A 22925-nucleotide genomic window follows, 5' to 3' on the forward strand; every position below is an offset into this window, starting at 1 on the left:
TACAATTTGCATTCACAATTTACTGGAAAGTCAAAATTTCTGGTACATGCAAGGTGATACTCTAAAATATATTCACAGGGTTAACTGAATATCAGTACGCAGTCTGAACTATTGTAAGCATACTTTGCAAGTAAGTAAGCTATATTATGCAAAATAAAATACTACCTTATTTAATTTTATATATGAGTAGCATTTTTTGTGTTTATCAATCTGTTTAACTTTGTATGTTTTGAATTCATTAGAAGCTTCCAATTTTTGGCATATGTCAAAATTAAAAAAAAAACAATTTATGTGTAATAATAAAGGAGGGTATGACACTAACATTAGCCCAAGCATTAGTCCCTGACATTAGTTAGTAAATTTTGTAAGGCTAACAGCCCAATAGAACTAAATAATTATTTGAATACACTTGCTTCATCATCAAACTTTGGAATATTGAATTGCTGGGCTAGTATTTTTTTTTATCTTCTTTATCCATGTGAACTAGTGATCTAAAGAATCAAATATCAAAACCTGGCAAGTTCATCATAAAACAAGTGATGTAAATTTAACAGCATTATTTTTAGCAAGGTTCAAATTATACATAAAATGACAGTTTATGTGTATCCCCATAAATAATGTTCCCCTTGCCAACACCCCCATGTAGTACAATTTGATCTCCGATTGTCCCACTCACATGACCAGCTCGGTTGATTAATGATCTACCGACATTATAAACATTAATTGGTTTTGTTGTCAGAACATACATTTCTCCTACAGGTTCTCTATTTTTTCCGTCAAAAGTTTCGCCACCATGGATCAATAAGGCCCCTTTGCCCGTTATGGTAACATGGTTTTTCCTCCCTGATGGATGCTTGTCTACTGGTTTCAATTTTTGCGCCACCTGGAGGATTTTTTCTGTTGCCCCTGCATCTGATGTTGCACTTTTGAATCCAGACTGAAATTCTAAAAGATTATTGTCACGGCCCCCAACAATGAATAGTGTAGAAGCAGCAATATTTGCAGTGTGACCAGATCTTGAAGCTGTTGCTTGCGTATATTCGGAATAAGTGCATTTCTTTTCCTCAGGTTGACAATGCAGTAGAAAACCACTTCCATGTCTTCTTTGAGTGCGCAATCCCCCTTCCCTTCCAAGTACAAGAATCATACCGTTATCCATGTGCGTAGCAGTGTGAGAGCTTAATCCTCCACCCTCAGGGAATCCAGTCACTGTAGGGAATGTCCATAGTCTCTTTTCTGTGTCAAATACATAAACATTGGAAGTTCTAGATTTTCCAGTCCAGCCACCGACCAAAATGACATACCTATTATTTAATGGGACAGCAGCATGGTGGCTTAGCATGGGGCTCCCTGGGACTGTTATCTCAGTCCACTGCATAGATGAATCCATACAATAGAATCTATTAGATGGTATCTTACTATCCTTCTTCTCAACACCTCCATGGATGTAGAAATTATTACCTAAGGAAACAAGTTTTTATAATATTATAGCAATACTACATGTATTTACAGTGAAATATGTTTTGGTCTCCTGTTAAGATTTAGAAAATGTTTGGTTTACCCAGGTATAAATAACAGATTAAATAAAAAGAGTCTGGTTTTGACAGGTTTTCAGCTTCTTCAGAGTTTGGGTATGGCAGATTTCACTATAGTCAGTTAACATATTTCACTATCCTTGGTATAAACTGTTTTCAGGGTGTTATGCACTTTGTTTCACATCCGTTGAGAGACAACTGCTTGATAATTGATAAAAACATATCAATTGAAATGGTTCAATCAATTTATACATATATTTCAATGTATGTTTTTAGTGTTTTTTTCAACTGTTAAAGCTGTTTATATTATAGATTTTTTTAAATTGGGAAATCCAGAATTCATTTGTAATTATATAGCCCTACTGGACAAAAAATTGGTACCAAAATAAACATATTCATATAGCAAAACTTTTTTCTGAAACATTGTTGGCCTTCTAAGATCATAATTGATGCCAATTTTTTCATTTGTAGATGGTACGAGCATTGTTAGACTTTAGAAATCTATTTTTTACTATAAATTTATAAAAAAAAAAAAAAAAAAAAACTTTCTTGCATAAAAATTTCCCTTGCTCTTCATCTTCTGACCTGCCATTTTACCATGAATAATCTTTACAGGAAATAGGGGAAAGTCTAAATTAATGACTTTTCCCAAAGTTGGAATATCATGTAATAGAGAGGACTTGGAAATACCAATTAACATTCAACAGTTTCCATATTGGAAAGATACACCACAAGTGATTTGCTAAAGCTATTATTATAAATCAGCATTACACTGAGCCTAACCTACTCAAGGAATACTAGATTTTGGCTGTTTTATACTTCATACAGATGAAGAACAGAAAAAGCAACCTATTTTATTATGAGAATAACAATATCTTACCCACAGTACAACCCACATGGAAAGCTAAGTTAGGTCCTACTGGAGAAACCAGCTCCCAATCCATCAACAACTTGCCACCCATTGCCATTATATATTATCTAGTACTCTCCATGATTCTTCCTAGATTACAGAGATAAACAATATGTTCAAATTGATCTTTCTTTATTACAATTAAGAAAAATTTTGAAGTGAAGATGTATACATGTATTGTTAAATTTTTGTACATAACTGACTTTGACTAATATTATTTGTGTATTTGTTTACCAGGAGACTTTAAGACACAAGGCTTTTCTAACTAATCAATGATTATTTTGTCAGCTGTCTGCTGAAAGAGGTAAAGTTTGTGGTCATTTGGATAATAAGTTTGGATAACATGTGCATGCACTGTAATTAGATTGAATTGTATATGCACATTTTTTTTTGTGGTGGATCCTCCAAACCTAATTGAAATGCTGAAGTTTTAATTTAAAAAAAATAAATGAGAAAAACTAGTATTTACATTCAAATGTATTTCTAGTATTTAATAATACACTGAGCCCATCTTTCCATCATTCTTAGAATGTCAATGTTCAGTTTCCAACTTAAAGAGGTTCAGTCCTAACAAGTTCTCTGCCTAAATACTCAAGTCATGATCTACGGGACAGGAAGATCTACACAATATGTTGGAAATTTGAGCAAGTTTTTCTTTTCATTAAATGAATACCACAAGGTTCAGTATATGAAGACATGAAACAAATCTTCAAGAATGTTATTACAAATGTACCAAATTTCCAAAATCAACAATATTTAAAAGGAATGTTAATCTTTTAACTATTGCAAACAAAACTTTGTGGAAATATACTGCACTGTTAAAAATTACATGAAATGTGAAAAAAGAATTGAAGACTGCAGGGGAGGTAACTGATTTTGTATAAACAATAGTAATTTTATTTGTTTACATACATGGTTCTACAAATTTTTGACCTGTGAAATTGACAGTATTTGTCAAATTACAAATGTAATTGTGGAGTAGAAATCAATCTTTAAAAAATTATTGGTTGTTTATGAAATAGTGGTAGATCCAATCAGGATTCATATTCTAATTGCCAATTATCATTGATAACACTGATCAGCTGATTGCTCATCAGAGATTATTTACCTGTAATAAAACATACCCATACCTGTTTAGACAGCAATTTACACCTTTTATATTTATGACTTCTCTAATCTAAATCCCAACAAACAAACAAACAAACAAATATCTAATCAAAGAAATGAAATTCAAACAAGAATTAAGGGGTTTGAATTCTGAGTTTTTTAGATAATTTTGACAAAATCAGGTTTGGGACTTCGACCTGAAAAATCATTTTGGCGGTACAAATGAGCAAAATTGTGAGCACACGATTGAATTGTGCAAGTTAGCAGGTATGAGACTTATCAATTGTCCATTTATTGCGTCACCAATTGTGATAGAAGAACACGGTTAGAAACTTCCTGTTGTTTTCAACCATTCACACTTTATAGACAATATGACACAAACACACAACCAATAACAATGGCAATTTTTGTTATCACTTTTTTACATCACATCATCATATGGAGTGACATCACAAAATATTTAGCTATCTAAGATGTGAATGAACCCATCAAATTATAGATAATTTATTTCACCGATGTCTGACAATTTTTTTTTTTAATGTCCCATGCTGAGTACACGAGGCACGCTTATCATTAAGTCTAAGTGTAGCACAAATGGAGTAAATTTTCGAGACTTTTGCTGACTTTATAGCTGATCTGATCAGAAAGAAAGAATATCATTTTGGCTAGATCCTTCAATCTCAGTTTCCGCTATATAGATGACATATTATCTTTAAACAATCCTAATTTCGGGGATTTGATACATCGCATCAACCCAAAAGAACTTGAGATAAAGGATACTACAGACACTGTGAAGTCAGCCTCATATCTTGACCTACACTTAGAAATCGATGTTAAAGGAAAACTATTGACAAAACTTTACGACAAACTAACAAAACTATCTAACTTGAGATAGAGGATACTACAGACACTGTGCTGACTTTATAGCTTATCTGATCAGAAAGAAAGAATATCATTTGGCTAGATCCTTCAATCTCAGTTTCCACTATATAGATGACGTATTATCTTTAAACAATCCTAATTTCGGGGATTTGATACATCGCATCAACCCAAAAGAACTTGAGATAAAGGATACTACAGACACTGTGAAGTCAGCCTCATATCTTAACCTACACTTAGAAATCGATGTTAAAGGAAAACTATTGACAAAACTTTACGACAAATGTGATGACTTTTCATTCTGAATTGTCAACTTTCCTTTCATCTGTGGCAACATCTCTTCGGCACCTGCATATGGAGTGCTCATATCACAACTCATACGTTATGCCGAAACTATGCAGATTTTTTGTATCACACTATAACTCTAACAAGATTGAAATCATCACTACAGAAGTTTTATGGTCGTCATCATGAACTTGTGGATCGTTATGGTGTATCCATCTGCACCATGAAAACTGATATATTCAATGGGTCATAGTTTTCCTTTTCTCGTTTGTCTACCCTGGACTTGACTTTTTATGAGCAACTTGGCGGGTGTTTCTAGAAAAGCAGAAGACACTTACCCTACCGGTGCACCTGGTCCATCCTCCCAGTTTTTCCGTGGAGTCCGAGTTGCTCATTTGCTTTTGTTACTTTGTATGTATGATTTTAGTTACTTTATGTTCTTTGCTGTGTATGTCTGTTTTCCATGTCTGGTCTTTGTCCCTGGATTACATTCTTTTGATCACCACTATAACCTTGGTTCCCTTGATTACTCTTTCAAGTTCAATCTTTTTTTTTCTCTTCTTGTCATTGCACGAGGTCTTGAACCTTTTTTTATGAATACATGCTTGCAAAGAAATATGCCTTTAAAAAATCATGAACGTTTTATACAGGACGATATTTACCAAGGAACAATTTTAAAGTGTCTGTGGTTTTACCGACAACCGATTTTAATTTTCGAAGCCCGACCATATAATATGCCAGACTTGTATCAAAAACCACAAAAGTAACAATAATCAGCTATAAGAGGACATGAAATAAGTCTTAATAACTAACCAAGAAATATACACAGATAAAATCTGTCGAATTCACTGTTTACATTCGATACCACCCTGAAGAGCGAATATCAAGGGAGATAAAAAGAAATAATTGGAAAATCAAAGTCCTGAAGTTAAGTGTGTATTTCGTCAATCTGATAATATATAAAGTAATATACAAACTTGTGTAAGAGATTCGCCGTTTTCGATCAATTGTAAATTTCCCATTATTTTATACATAAAGTCATACTATTATAGAGATTTTATACTGTATCCGGTGGCCAAAATATTTCAGCCTTCGAAAAATATTCAAAAATAACCATCGAATTCTATCCGAAGGACATGTTTGTTTCTATACACGCAGTTTGGATATTCGTCTATTTTAAATGTATAACAAAATTATCGATATTATTATTATTATTTTAATTAAATGATTTAGGGAAGGATTTTTATACATTAGTAAATTTAGATCGACCAGATCAAAGATGATAAAATACTCTCTAAAAAAAAAAAAAGCCAATCATGTTCAGTACGTAACAGGGCTTCGACTAAATACAGGTGATTTGGATTCTTTTATTCCATCCATAGTTGGCAATTCACAATAAAAGCACTGAAACAATAACAAAGAATACTTAGTTCAATTTAACAATAAACATGTAAAACATGTCAAATTACTCACATCGTAGAGAAAGTATAGGATTCTCTATCATGGTATACGATACCAGTTTAACACATACATGTATAATACGCTACTTTAACTGCATATTGGCATAGTGTGGTTTTACTGTCAGCCACATGTACAAATGTACTGAGAGGGTCACGTTGACGACATCTTCTTTCTAATTCAAAGAAATTTGGTAAATGTCCATTATTTATCACACAACTTTTTGGCCCTTTATGACAAGCCGTTGTGGAATTTATTCCCCACTTATTGATATCAATAAATTATTTATTGATATCAATAATTCATTTATTGATATTAATAGATGAATTTTTGATATTAAGGATTAATTATTGATATCAATAAATTGGCATTTATTGATATCAATAAATCTTACATATTTTACACGTATTATATATTTTTTAACACAAACTACATCACTCCGAAAATTATACTTAGAACTTAATCTTGATATCTATTCTTCAATATAAATAAATTTGGTATTTTTGTAATCCTCATATACAGATCTTTCCAAACAATACGAAATATTTCTATGTAAAAACAAATCCATCTCCTTAAGGTTGCACTGTACAAATGGGATTTAGGTGCACCGTTTCTTACACACAACTGACCCGGTCTAATTTTGTACAACATAAAAATAAGAGGTGGTACTTGGTGGAAATATTGATTGTGAGTGGTAGAGCTATCATACATAAATAGATGCAATACTTGTGAAGGTGAAGACGTGTAAAATGCATGCTTAAAGCTATCCGGAAAGATTCAGGTCCTTACCAGATTGGATTCTCTACCCTGCACCAACAGGCTGTTTTTCAATTATTTTTATTTATGTATATTTTATTGTTACCATGGCTACAGATTTTCATAACAAAATAGAAAAGAATATATATCTTATTTTTATGGATCTCCATACATGTAATATAAGGTTTTGAAAAATATATACTTTTTACAGGGAAAAAATGTTGGATTTACTTGTTTAAGTGTCTCAATATAGCTTTATTTCCACAAAGTGTCATAAAGTTATCTGCAGTGACCTATCTATATAGTGGAACCTAATTCAAGTATGAAAAAAAACACTTAAAATTTGCATAAATACTGTTAGGAAAAGTGCATACAATCACGTGGACAAGTGGCTAAAACAAAATCTATATCTGATTTAATAACAGAATAATTATATAAGAACATATATTTGATAATAACCACTATTAAAGTAAAGCTTGATTGATTGATTGTTATCTTTTAATGCCGTTTCGGCGACCAGGGCCATATCACGGCAAGAACATTTAATGAAATTAAAATATTAAAAGCAAGATCAAAGTCTCTTCATAAAATAATGAAATTAAAACAAAAAGTTATTTACATATAAAAAGGTACATAAAAGGTGAACCTAAGACATAAAATACATATAGAAACATAACTTCGATAAAACATTTAAAATATTGAAAAATCAAGGAAGGTATCCAATTTAGATTTTATTAAATAAACCGATGTCCCGCAAGAAATCGATAATGTTTTTAGATGAAACGGTCTTGAACAATTCAAACATATTGGCGCAGTCAAAATAATTTTGCCTGGTGTTGGCAAAATCCACACAATCTAGGAGAACATGTTTGATAGAGAAAGGGCAATCACATAGGATACACTCAGGTGGAGGATCACCAACAAGCAAATGGCCATGTGTAAATCTAGAATGTCCAATGCGGCATCTAGTCATGACCACTTGCTCTTTGCGATTGCCCGACCCGGATTGATGAACGCCTAGATCGGGTTTTATGGAATTGAGTTTGTTGTGTTCAAGACCGTCCCATCGGTCCTGCCACATCTTTAAAATATATTTCCTTATTAAAGGTTTAAAATCGGTGTAACGTCCTTTATTATTTCATTTAATGCCTTCTTGGCAACCCTGTCTACAACTGAATTCCCCTGAATACCAACATGACTGGGTACCCAGAGAAAAACAATCTCTATATCGAATTCCCGAAGTCGATGAATAAAATATAAAATTTGTAAGATAAGAGTGTTTTTCAGTTTGTGATTCTTAATTGCCAAAAGACAGCTCAAAGAGTCAGAACAAATAATAAACTGTGACAGATTAGATTGAGTAATCAATTTAAGTGCTAACAATATGGCTCGAGCTTCAGCTGTGAATATGGAAGCGCTTGATGGCAACCTTTCAGTTACAGTTCTGTCACCATGGACAGCAGCACATGCAACGCTATCGCCATCTTTTGAGCCATCTGTATACACCGTCGAAAAATCTGGATAATTTGCTTTAATTTCAGAAAATTTTTGTTGTAAAAATAAAGGATTGGTATCGGACTTTTTATATTCACGCAGATCAAAAATGAAAGAAGGGTGTGGAAGCTCCCATGGAGGGCATTTCGAAGTAACAACAGGTGTCACTGCATTGGTCTCCAGATGAACTGCTTCCAAATGAGGTTTTATTCGAATTTCAAAAGGAGGGGTTTTGCTTTCATGTTTTCGATAAATGTCGACATAAATAGGATTAATGACAGTCGTAGGCAGGGCTATCTGGGTAGGCCATAAGTTTACTTACATATTGAAGACCTAATTTCAAACGTCTGTTTCCAAGGGATGGTTCATTTGCCTCGGAATAAAGGCTCTCAATAGGAGAGGTTCTGAAGGCACCAAGGCAAAGTCGCAACCCCTGGTGGTGAACAGCGTCTAAAATTTTAAGGTAAGATTTTTTGGCGGAACCATAAACAATAGATCCATAATCAAGTTTAGACCTAACCAAAGATCTATATAAATTTAATAAAATTGAGGTATCAGCACCCCAATCGGTACTGGACACCATTTTTAAAATATCTAGTGCCTTAAGACACCTAGATTTAAGTAATTTGATATGGGGAAGAAAAGAAAGTTTACTATCAAAAAGTAATCCAGGGAATTTTGTTTCTTCTACTATTTTGATTTTATTACCATAAAGAAAGAGATCTGGGTCCGGATGCAGCTTTCGCTTTCGACAAAAGTGCATACCAACAGTTTTAGATGTAGAAAACTTAAACCCATTCTCCAAAGCCCATTTCTCAATTCTTTTGAGGCAAAGTTGTAACTGCCTTTCAATATTACTCATATTTTGTCCCCTGTAGCAGATCAAAAAGTCGTCTACATACAAGGAACCGTCAATATTGTCCTTCAAAACTTGGGCTAAACTATTAATTTTAATACCGAAAAGAGTGATAGAAAGAATACTTCCATGAGGAACTCCCATTTCCTGTTCCTTCTCCGCAGAAAAAGTCGAATTTACCCTTACATTAAAATGACGCTCTGACAAAAAATTAGACAAGAACAGAGAAAGTCTTCCTTTCAACCCCATATCAAATATATCTTTTAAAATACCATATTTCCACGTCGTGTCATAGGCTTTTTCTAAATCGAAAAAGACCGACACAACATGCTCATTTTTAGCAAATGCATTTCTGATGAGCGTTTCAAACCGGACTAAATGGTCAAGAGTACTTCTGCCTTGCCTAAAACCACACTTAATATTAGTGAGTAAGTTGTGCTTCTCAAGGAACCACACAAGGCGATCATTGACCATTCGTTCCATTGTCTTGCAGGCGCAGCTTGTCAATGCGATCGGGCGATAATTTGAAGGATCCGTATGATCTTTTCCTGGTTTTGGAATAGGGACAACTGAAGCCGTTTTCCAGATGGACGGAACGTTACCAGAAGTCCATATCTCGTTCATTAACGCAAGAAGTGTATGTAGAGATGGATCAGGAAGATGTTTCAAAAGTTGATAGTGAATATTATCTAGCCCACTAGCTGTATCGTGGGCTTTAGCCAGTGACGATTTTAGTTCCTCTATAGAAAATTGAGAGTTGTAGGATTCAGCATTATTTGACTTGAAGTTTAATTTTGTCTTTTCTGCAGATGATTTAATTTTTTGAAAATCCGGTTTGTAGTTAGTTGAGGATGAATGTTTAGCGAACGTTTCGGCTAGCTTATTGGCGATATCTTTTTCGGTGGTTAGTGTGGTATTACCAACTTTAAGGTGTTTCACTGAAGAATTCGAATTTTTTCCTTTTCCTTTTCTAATAAAATTCCATACTTTATTGAGGGGAGTGTGAGATTTAATACTAGAAACAAAATTTTTCCAAGAGGTTCGTCTGGCTTGTTTACATGTACGTCGAGCTTTTGCTCGAAATATTCGGAAGTTTGACAGATTTGCTGGTGTAGGATTTTTGTCAAACCGGCGATGGGCCTTGTTGCGTTCTTCGATCGCTTTGTCGCACTCATCAGTAAACCATGGTTTACTAGGCCTTTTTGGATTTGTCGAGGTTTTAGGTATTGTTTTATTAGCAATTGATGTCAGTCTTTCATTAAATAATAAAATGGGATCTTCAACATCCTTCATCGTTTCTAATCGTAATTCTTCAAGACAGTGGGCTTCAAATGAAGCCCAATCTGCTTTCTCAAGTTTAAAACGAGGTTGACGTTCCTCCGTTTTGGAGGATAAATGCTCCAAAATAATTGGAAAATGATCATTCCCGCACAAGTCATTATGAACTCGCCATGTAAACTCTGAAAATACGAGAGGATCACAAATGCTTAAATCAATAGAAGAATACGATCCATTGCCTAAATGAAGGAACGTTGAAGATCCGTCATTAAATATGCACAAATCTTCTTGCTGAAGGAGCTCCTCAACTTTTTTTACCTTTATCATTCGTATGATTACTTCCCCATAAAGGATTATGAGCATTAAAATCACCCAAAATAATAAATGGTTTGGGCAACTGTTTAACCAAATCAACTAATTTATTTCTGCACAAAATTGAATTTGGGGGAATGTAAATGGAACAAACGGTTATGGTTTTATTAAGGGATAACCGAACGGCCACTGCTTGTAGATCGGTAGTTAAAGGAACTGAACTATGTATTACTCTGTCCCTAATAAAAATGGTAGATCCACCAGCAGCTCGTTCATTTGCCTCAGCAAATGTACTATACATTGTATATCCTTTTACGGAAATTTGATCCGTTTCTTTTAAATGAGTCTCCTGGAGACATAATGCAACTGGTAAAATAGACTGAACAAGAAGAGTTAATTCCAAAATATTAGCCTTTAAACCTCGACAATTCCATTGAAGTAATTTGGCCATTTTTTATGGGTGACGAATGGGGGATATTTTCTATGACTTGGATCCGCGACCACGACTCGATGACCTTCTATTACGAGTGCCACCATTAAGGTCAATTCGAATTGACTGAGCGCGCTGCTCCTTGTATTTTTTCATGGCAACAGGATCTGTTTGGTCAATCTGATCAAGGTCGGGACCCAGCCAGTTTTCACCTGGACAAAGTCCATGATCTGTTGTTTCCATGTCAGACTCGGAATCCGAGTCCGACACCACAGGCGACACAATCTGTCGCCTAGACTTAGATTTCTCCAAGTCCTCCACACGGAAATACCCCAACTTTTTTGGGGGTTGGACATTCTTCTGTTGAGATTTGGAAGACGATGACTGTTGTGATGATGGAGATGATTTTGAAGATGATCCGGAATTTTGGGATGACTGAGTCTGGGAACATTGGTGAGATTTTTTAGCTCTGGCCTTTTTAATTTCCTCTAAACATTTTGTGGATGGTTTCATTATTTTGGTGGATACCTCAGTGGGCAGTTTGGCAAGACCATTGATATCCTCTTTCCAACTCATGATCGTCTGCACCTCAACAGTCGAGGACAAACAAGCACGCTTTGCAACACTAGCATAAGATGTTTTGCCAGATGCAAGAAAATTGTTGGAAAGGGACCACTTCTGGCGAGCTTCACTATATGAATTTTTTTCCCAGTTTTAATCTTTAAAATATCTTTTTCTTTCTTATAAAGAGGGCAATCTTTAGATGATGACATGTGAGCTTCCTCACAGTTTCTGCATTTCAGATCTTTTTTTGCAGTCGATTCCCTCGTGTCCTTCTTCAGAGCATCGGAAACAAAACAGCTTTCCTCTACACTGGCCATTTCCATGCCCAAACTTCTGGCATTTAAAACACCGAAGTGGGTTAGGAATATACAGACTGACAGCTGTCCTGTATGGACCAATGTAGACATGAGATGGCACTGAAGTGGAACTAAATGTTAACAGGATTGTTCTCATTGGTGTGATTGCATCTGCATGTCGAGAAGTAAACCTTTTCACTGACTTAACGCCTTGTGATTTCAGTTCCTCACAGATCTCTTCATCAGTCAAGGCATGAAGTAAATTAAACAAAATGATAAAAGCTCTTCGACTTTTACGCACGTATCTACACCACGTGTTTTAAGGTGTAATTAGGTTTCACGGGTAGCCACGTGTACTGTCATGTGCTAGTATGTTAGGTCACAGCTTTTATACCTTGATCATATAAATACTTTCGTGTTTTCAGAAAGGAACCACTTCTGGGAAATATATACCAAGATAGTTCTTATTCATTCTTGTTTAAAAAAAAAGTTTTGTGGAATTCATACACAACAAAATATTAGAACTTTTGTCTCCTCAGTATTTATTTTTAATTGCCAATTTTCACAATAAATAGCGAATTCATTCAACAAAACCTGTCACATGTATATGATGCCCTACATACATGAAATGTACCGTATAACAAAAATAAATAAATATAAAAAAATATATTGTTTGCATGTGTGTGTTTTGGGGTATAATTGTTCTTAGATTAATTGAGACCTAATTTATTTCGTTGGAAACTAATCGGGTCGTAATTTTTTAAGAAAAAAAAAACAACAAAACCCAAGCCGTGTCGTGCTCTTAAAGTGAATTACTTTCTCAAGGGAATGGGACTCTTCAACAGTAATTATAAGATTTATTCTAACACTTAAAAATTATTATTATTATATATACTAATAATAAATCAAAAAATGGATGGTCACCCCTTTGCGTGTCTTGAAGTAAGCTGTTTCCATTTCATACTGAATAATATAGCAGAATACACACATAGACCCGTTTGGTAACGAAATATAGTGTATATAACGGGTATCTCGTTTACCGTTGTCATGTGCCGAAATCGATACGTACCGTAATGACAATAACATTGGATATTACCCGGCATGCAAGTCTTCCGGAACAAGATTTAATAACATGTCAATTCGTTCTATTTATTGATATTAAGAAATAATTTATCAACACGTTAATAAATATTTATCAACATGTTAATAATTCATCTATTTATTGATATTAATAAATCATTTATCAACGTGTTAATAAATATTTATCAACATGTTATTAAATATTTATCAACATGTTATTAAATATCTATTAACATGTTATTAAATATTTATTGATATCAATAAATGGGGAATAAATTCCACAACGGCTCGCCATACTTTAATGACTTTTACATACGGTTCAAAATAGTTATTTGTATTCTGAACTTAACATGGAACATACCAAAAAATATGCACGTCTTTCGTACATTAATGCATCTCGTTATCAAATACAGCAAAAATACGGATTTACAGTGAAATATAGGCGAAATAAATAATGCATAATGTAAATTGAACAGAACTTAATGATATTCTAGCGACTTTAACAAGAACTACTTATACAGAACTGACAAAATGGTAAATATCATTACATTAACTAGTACATACCCTGCATGAGGTGCAAATGCTTTGTCAATAACAACTATTTCATCTTGCATGTGTAATGTCCACCTAAAGAGAACAAATGATGGATTCATAAATAATGCGGTAAAATGAAATGAATGCACTACATTAAATTCATAAAGAGATGACAATGAATTTAGAGCTTTTACGGGAAATTCATTTTATACCATTGACGATTTAAGTTTTAAATTCATTCAATACCATACGCACACAATAACACGCACTTTTCATACGCCAAACGGTCTTTTAAACTCATTCATTCATTCGTAACACTTACACAGGAGTGCATATTAGTGAGGTTAAAGATGTTAAAGTAAATGCACAAACCTTAAATACAGAAATGATCTCCAAACTAGACTGGCAAATTTCAATAAGCACTATACACTAAACAATGTCGACAGTTCGAAGACAATACCAAAACTTAACAAAGGAAACCCGCCGAAATTAGAAAAATGACCATGAAACGCACTGACCCGTGGAAACGACCAATAGAAACCCATGAACTTCGACTACCCCTGAAAGAAATAGGTATAAAATTGACATGTACTAATCATACAAGTATATGCAATACAAACAAATACTGTAAATACAAGTACAATGTTACGGAAATAAAAATTATTACTTACATGTAAAATATACAAACCATAAAGTTTGACTCTGCCACAGACTCCCCCCAGCTATAAAATGACGTCCCGTCATTTACTAGTGTTGGCTTAAAAGCTGTAAAATTGCATGAACTGCATCTTTCTCCAATCCAGCAAACATTGGTGTCTTGGCTATAGAAGAGATATACTCAGCTTTCTGTAACCAGTCTGCAGATGGAACTGCTTGTAATGTACGTGATGCCGAAGGACTAACCACTGACATATTCACAACATATTGGCCGGAAGTGAGCCATGCAGGTTGTTTCCGCTCTCACGTCGACCTTCGAAGTGGTACCGGTGAAATGTCAACGACTGGATCTATTTAATTAATCGAAAACAGCAAATCAAAATTAATAGTATTCTTAAGCTTGGGATGACATCCACAAGGGAGTGCCACAAGGATCTATCCTCAGATATCACCTTTTCAGTGTATTTGTCATTGATATTTTTTACTTCATCACACATGTCGCACTATATTATGTTGATGATAACACCATATCCTTTTGTTCACCTGATTATGATGTATAAATTACCACCTTAGAAACTGAATCACCAGAGCTGATTGAGTGGTTCAAAATAAATAAAATGCAGGCTAATCCTGACAAATTTCGGTCATAGCAGTTGAAAACCAATCATGTATCAATATTAATTCTGCAAATTTATCTTGTGAAAATACTGTGAAACTATTGGGTATTGAAATTGTTTATAAACTTAATTTTGATATTCGTATTTGTAATGTGGGCATGTAGGTAGCCATCTCAACAGCTAAATATACTAAAGCGTTTGGGTCCATTTTTGAAAAGACTCACAAGACTCATCATTTTCCGTACTATCATTCTTAACAATTTTAATTTTTGCCCTTTACCATGGCATTTCTGTACTGGCAAAATTTCTCCAAAAAAAAATAAAATAAAAATAAATAAATAAATAAATAAGAATGAAGAAGTGCAAGAGCGTTTCGTTTTGTGTATGATGACATGTCTAGCTCATACTAAGAACATTTGGATCGCATTATGCAGGATGCCCTCTCTGCATATAAGACGCCAAAGAACAATGGCTATTGAAACCTGTAAATCAACTTTATGCTTATGTGACCTGGCCATTATGAAAGCTTGTAAAATATTCTTTCAGGTACAACAATATACTAGATTTAATAATAATAATAATAATAATAATAATAATAATAATAATAATAATAATAATAAGTTTATTTAAGTGTCACATATTTTATCAGCAAAATAAAAATACACAAAATTAAAAGTACATATACATCATGATCACATACCCAGCCTCTGGTTAGACTTATGAGACACTGTTATTTACATCGTCACATATATTTACATATTTAAAAGCATTAAAACTACCACAAAAATAAAAATCTTTAAGACGAAGTTATACTAATAGTGAAAGGGTATTTAAGTTTATATATGGAAATGTTTTGAATTATTAAAATTGTTATTTAACTAGATAAAAAATACAAATACATACTTATCATTGTTAGAAATGAAATAGTCCAAAATACCCATTTAAAGATAAACTTAATAAGTCATCAAAATAAAGAAATAGAACAAGTATCACAAAGTCATTACAATTAATATTGTATATACACTTCTAAGTACATTTGATAAGTTAAAACTAATTAAAAAAATAATATATATACATAAATTAAAAATGAATAAAATTAATAGAAAGCAAATAAAACAAAACGAATAAATAAGTAAATAGATAATTACGAAATTAATCATTTGCATATCACTGCTCTAATAAACAAATATTTTCAAAAGATCTCTTAGACATTGAAATCTTCCTATTAAATATACTTTTATAGTATGCGGAGTATGATTTTTAGAAACTATTAATGTTTATATATAATATATATAAAATAATCTAGATAAATTATTAACCCTGATCAATTTTGTTTACATACAAAATCATACATTGGAACGTTTTCTCCTCTGATAAAAATTAAATAATGCATAAGATAGAGAAGTTTGGATGTCATTAAAATTCATTATATCCTAATAAATTGAGTGTTCAAATCTTGTGTGTCAAAATTTTGTATACAGTTCCTAGCTTTTAAGTTCAAATAATATCGAATGTCGTTGTCTAATGCAAAGTTAATCAGGAAGTGTTTCTCATCTTCAACAACACGTTCATCACAAAAATAGCACAGTGTCTCATTCAGAGGAGTTTGCGGTCGTGCATATCGTTCTGTTTCTATGACTAACAGGAGACAACCACTGCAGAACTGAGCAACTATTCTCCGGACGAAACGTGGAACTCTTTGTTTTACGTAGGTTTCAGTCTCAACACTAGATTTGTAAAGGCTATACGTCCGCAGTTTTGTTGTCATTAATATTGTTCAAATCATTGTTCAGATCCTGTACAAATTCGTCATTGTCTAGATTAGTTAAACGTTCCCGTATAGTTCTCATAACTGTTGATGTATTAGTATCGTTTACAATATTTGTAGCATCTGTCTTTTCAATCATCTTGGATACTAAGAATAGCCATCCTTTATGGTTTAATGTTCATGATCTAATCTTAATATACGGCACGTAAGTCGGATACACGCTGTCCGTTGTTTAGCAAAACACGAGGTCCATCCAATGTCGCATCTAGCAACTGTATTCGATGTGAATTATCCTACAGGAAGGTACATTTTTGTTGCTTTTTTTAACTGAGTTTATACACGAGAAAGGTTTAGTCCCCCATATACCAGCTCCATACATTAACACTGGTTCGACCATGGTTGAATACAGCTTTGGGTTCACTGAATACGACATTCCACCGGCACTGATGAACTTTCCGTAGAAAAAACCGAGTGCGCATGCTCTGCTGGCTGATTTGGCAAGTTCTTTGACACCATTATTCATCGTCAGGTTTTCATCAAACCATTACCCGAGACATCTGTAGGATGATGCGTATTCAATATTTATGTTCGAGCATGTGAAATTGTAAACGGATCGCATGACTGAGTTGTTACAAAAGTGAACAATGTTACTTTTAGACGGAGAATGTCATTATCCTCTAATAGTTTATTCAAACGTATATGTAACACACAGCAATATATCTTGTCTGGAACAGACATTAAAGTTATTCCATGGTAGTTAAGCGGTAACCTGTTGTCCGTTGTACCGGGTTTAAGAATCGGATGAACTATTCCCTGAGTCCACTGTTCCCGCACTTTGCCTAATTTGATACAACCTTTGCAGATTACGTATAATAGTCCAATTGCTGCATCGCTTTAAGTACTTCGACTGGTATCTCGTCGAATCCAGCTGCCTTTCTTAAATTGCCTGTAAGATTTCATCGCGAGTGATCTCACTATTTATTTCAGTTAAATCCAGATTTCTATCGTTTTCTAAATTTTCAGGCACGTTATAATTTCTATCTACGGTAAACAATTGATCAAAGTCAGATTTCCATTAAATCGAATAGACGTTCCCTGCCCGATATAACATCAGTATCGATCCTTCCCATGGTATATGACTTTTTATATCGTTTACAATTCCCAATTTTCCTACGCTTTTTCAAAACTGATTTTGAGCTTTTCGTGTAGTTCATTTTCTTTCCGCAGTTGAAATTGTCTTTTACATTTTCGACTGAGCTTATCGAATTGCTTTCTATCAGTGTAATATATTTCCTTTAGTAATTTCTTCCTATTGAAGCAACCTTTAAAGTTCAGCCATTCTTTCTCACTTCGATATACGGTATCCCACTCTGTTTGTAATGTCTGATTCCATTAAGGCTTATAAAACAATGTAGCCCGTTTGCTGTGAGTTATTGGTTTCTTAAGCGGAATTTCCTCGTTCATTTCATCTTTCAATAGTTCATGAAAGTCGCTATAAGCTGTCTAAATAATAGGTCCGATGTTTATAGAATGTTCTATTTTGGTAATTGTTTTTATGACCTTCCTTCTGGAATTTCCTTCGTTAAAAAGTTATTCGGTATATTACGCACGTCACGTTTTTTCAATGTATCTTCATTCCATTGTTCGTTTTCTTCTTCATTCGAAGGACTTTTGATATTAGTGGTCTGGTATACTCTCCGGGTTAAAGTTCACGTGATAGATCAGTTCAGACATTTTAACAACTTAAAAATCTAAAATATTATCTATATGCTCATACGGCACGCACATATAATCTACCTCTAATCGTCCTTGTTGCGAGATATATGTAAAATCATTTGCACCGATGCGCCCATTTAGAATCCAGGGTTAATATCGATTAAACAGTCACAAAATAGATCCCCATTGAAGTTTTCCGTAAAATCAATAATTGATCGTGGTTTCACATCATCTACCTCTTCTACATAATCAGAATTTTCGCCAACACGGGCATAAAAGCCTCTGCAAATAATCACATTTCCTTTATTCTGATATATATGTAGACTTGTTTCAATAGTTCCTCGAAAAAGCCTTCCTGATCATTTACTCTACGTGATTAAGAGGACGGTAAATAACAAACGGCGATCGCAAAGCTAAGATCTATATGTCTATGTTTAAAATAAATCCATAAATGCCTTCTATTTCTTTGTTTAATACTTCAACTTCATAAAGTTCGTACAACCTTGACCGACATGCCGACGCTACCAGATTCTCTCATTGCATTTCTATGCAACTCAGGTCTATCATGTCCTATCCATTAAAAGCCAGGCAAATCGAGTTCATTCGTACCGCGTAAGAATGTTTCACAGACCGCAAAAATATCACAGTTAGTATTTTCTAGTACGAGTTTTCTGAAAATCGAGTTGTTATTTCTATACATCGACCATCCATGACAGTTCCAAGCACACAACCGCAATATCCTATTGGAGTTTGTTTACCAGTCTATTGCCGAAGAAGGTAATTTTCTGATCTTTTCAAACTTCTTTTAACAAGGCCCTCAAGTTGCTCTGGTGTATTCTTGTTTCGATCAATAGGTCATTATCGATGTACACTTTCTTGTATTTGGGTTTGTTTTTCAACTCTCGTTTTTTTGCTGAAGATGTTTTTCTTTTGAGCAAACTCCTCCAATTTTACTATCATGATGCCACCTGTATTTTCATTTCCTCTCTTTCTCGTGACAGATTTGATCTTAATTGTCTTGGAGATTTAGTCCATTTAAGGAGGGATTGTACTTTGTTCGTAGTTATTTGACTATCGTTTTCTTTACGAGCATCATACTCCAGATTTCGTATCATTACATTGTTTTTGACATTGTCGGTGGTACTCTTATCTTTTATAAGATTTTCAAAGTTCTTTTGTGCACTGTCTATTTTAGCATTCATCGTATTCACATCATTTTGCATGTCTTGTTTAACTTTGTTGACCTCCTATTTTACTTTTGCTTCTAGCGCTTTTCTTATTTTTTCAATATGTTTTCCTCTGTATTAGTTTCTATTTGATTCACTCTGTCATTGAGATTGCTAAAACTAACGCTGATATTTATTGCTAGTGTCTGAACAGGTGAGAGCAGAAACATCTCGGATTCGCCCATTTTTGGGGGCATTTTTGGCATTTGCATTGCTGTAGGTTCTATTGTTTTTATTTCCTTATTGTCAAGATGTTCACTTTGAGAGTTCGAACATTTTCTATTTGGTGTTGAATGTGCATTGCTAGTTGAGCTGTTTGCAGTGTTTATTGATTGGGCAGCTTGATTACTGTTTACCTTATTTACTGAAAAGTAAGCCGTTTCCTAGATTTTTGCATTCGTTGTTTTTGTTATTGTCTATATAATCACTTTCCAATCACTTAAAATCTATATTTGCTGAATATTCAGAATTTATACAATGTTTTTATATTCAGTCACTTGTAAATTATTCCCATATACCCTTTAAATCACAAATATAACACTTTTTTCTATCACGATTGTTAACATGTATTTTCCACACTAGACCACTAGATACCACAGGTCAAAACCAGTACTAGTGGTAAGAAAAGTTTTCCTTTTGCTGCATCTACTTTATAAAACGGTCTTCCGAACCATTTCAGGACACTAAATAGTTTTTCTCATTTTAAGAACTGAGTTTGGTATTTGGAATGGCCCGGAATGTCGTTGTTCTGCATACATGTAGGTTCTAACTTCTATGCTTTATTTGTATATATTTTGCTGCTTATTAGTGCTACACTGCAATAGTGTATGTATTCTGATATTTTACTCAGTTTTATAATGCCTATGTCTTTTAAGTTTGTGCACGAAAATGTGTGTTATATTGTCCATATATGCCTTCTAAAATGCGCTAGTTACTGTGCTATTTGTTTTATTGCAAATCTATGTCTTATGTTTACTGTAGCTTATGTTTTTATGTATTTAATTGAAATTTGCCGTCCGAGTTGCTCATTTGCTTTTGTTATTTTGTATGTATGATTTATTTACTTGATTTTCTTTGTTGTGTTGTTCTGTTTTCCATGTCTGGTCTTTGTCCCTTGGTTCCCTTGATTACTCGTTGCCTTTAATCGGTGCATGCTTATTTGTTTGTGCAATCTCTATGTTTTGCATCTGTGTATGTGATATATTTTTATTCGGTTAAAAAAATCATTAGAGCTTATGTTGTCTGTTTTTATATGTATCGAATCTTAGTAAAGTTGTCGAATTCGTACGTTCATACTTAATATTGTGTCACTTACAGAAGTTATTTCTAACGACCGGGATATTTATAAATCTTATGACAATTGCTAATCATCGTGAGGATGTACATGTAGATCAATTCTCCGTTCTCTCTTTTAAAGCATGTTATTGTATTTACATCATGATCAGCCGTTAGCGAATCTTTCTTTTCCCCCAAAAAATTATCATCAATGTTTAACAGAAATAATGTAAAAAAAATGACCAAAAAAAGTAGTCCTACCCTATGTATGGCAACAATTTCTGAAACCTCCCCTACCATGGGCATTCTTAACTTTTTAATAAAAAATATTTGGTGATTAACTTGCCAAATATTCCTGATACTAACCTCTTAGAAGACAAACTGGACACATTGCAGATTTATTTCTTCTTCCATTCACTGATAATAAAATTATATGAGGATAACTCAGTATTCTTACTGAGATTCTTTAATATGACAATAAAAATGCTGTAATAATTCCTGTAATAATGCATACAATCTAGTACTAAGGTATACAATTTCATAAAAAATCGTGAAGGTTTTTTTTGAAAAAAATCAAAAGAAGTATCTGCTGTAACTCTAGATCTTTCATGTCATTTTTTCAGCAAACCGATAAAATAATATATATATATATAATTTTTATAAACTGTAGTATGCGTAAAATATAACGTATCTGAAAAAGAGGCTACTTCTCCACACAAACACACACACACACAAAGCAGTTACGAGAACTGTACATCACCATCAATAAAGAAAGACCTCATGTCATGCTCTGTGGGATTATTGCTTATACCGCTAATGAAGTACATGTACCTGCGGTTTCCACACGGTTAAATTTTATAGTTTAGACGAATTGTGACCATATTCATATCGCTACTAATATGAGTCTATATCTGACTCTGTAGACGAGAATTAATCGACTCTTTGATTTATTCTCTCTTCTATAAGAAACATTTTGTTATCTAATATCAGACCAGCGTAGTGAATCAATTGGTTCCTTGTGAGTTGGTGTCTTATCCTGTACATCATAAACTCTACTATGTGTTTTATTCATAAAAGTACTCCTGTACACGGAATAGCGCTGTCTACATTATCGCACAAAATTTATTTGCCCTTGAAGGAATCACTTGTTCAATCATAAGTGTTTTTTTTGTGTATTTGATCATAGACCTGTAATTTTCATTATGATTATAGGTGTCTGATTTCATCAAAGTTTTTTTCTGTGTGACTTACTGTTTTTTTTCGTTATTTTTTTGCTCAAGTTCTGTAACTGATTTGCTGCATGAAGATACAAGGGATTGCAAAATAGCTAGTACATTTTTCTTTTACCTTGTCAAAGTGAACATCTACTTTCGCTTTCAGTGAAACTCAATGAGTAAAATAAAACACCAATTAGTGATAGTTTTGACTCTACACGACTCATTTTCATTTTATTGACTGAAGTCTTTAAGGAATATTTCAATTTAATAATTATTTGTAATACATGTTACCTATTTTTTTTTTAAATGTCATCAACAAACCCTTTGCGAGTCACTTGCAACATAACGGGTGTCGCAGGACATGCTTACCATCCCGGAGCACCTGATGCCACTCCCAGTTTTTACGAGAGTTCATACTGCTTTTTTCCTTGTCTTCATTTTCCATGTGTAATCTATTTTATTTGGATTGATACATACAACCAAGTAATGATACATAGCTTTTAGCATCTCTAATATATTAATCTGGACGTGGAGATTGGTGGAATAGTCTTGTTGAATGTATGGCGGTATTTTTCTTTTCAGTTTTATGCTACATTCAGAGATTCAGTTAAAGCTTTATTCAGGTAATCGCTGTCTTAGATGCATGCACCGCGAACTGTTATAAAGTAACAATCT

General features: G+C 33.7%; 1 protein-coding gene across 1 annotated transcript; it reads right to left on the bottom strand.

Moving 5' to 3' along the window:
- LOC148598640 (kelch domain-containing protein 9-like) lies at window positions 1–5601 on the bottom strand. The gene is made up of 3 exons (XM_088562136.1): window positions 5530–5601; window positions 2416–2535; window positions 1–1461 (listed from the first exon to the last, which is right to left on the bottom strand). Exons 2-3 carry the CDS (start codon window positions 2501–2503, stop codon window positions 578–580), a joined length of 972 nt encoding a protein of 323 aa, XP_088418262.1. The 5' UTR covers window positions 2504–2535; window positions 5530–5601; the 3' UTR covers window positions 1–577.
- Between the last annotated feature and the right edge of the window lie 17324 nt (window positions 5602–22925).

Source organism: Perna viridis, chromosome 14 (genome assembly GCF_037379345.1).
Source record: "Perna viridis isolate PV_CMFRI_1.1 ecotype Kerala chromosome 14, ASM3737934v1, whole genome shotgun sequence".
In the NCBI taxonomy this organism is placed as follows: Eukaryota; Metazoa; Mollusca; class Bivalvia; order Mytilida; family Mytilidae; genus Perna; species Perna viridis.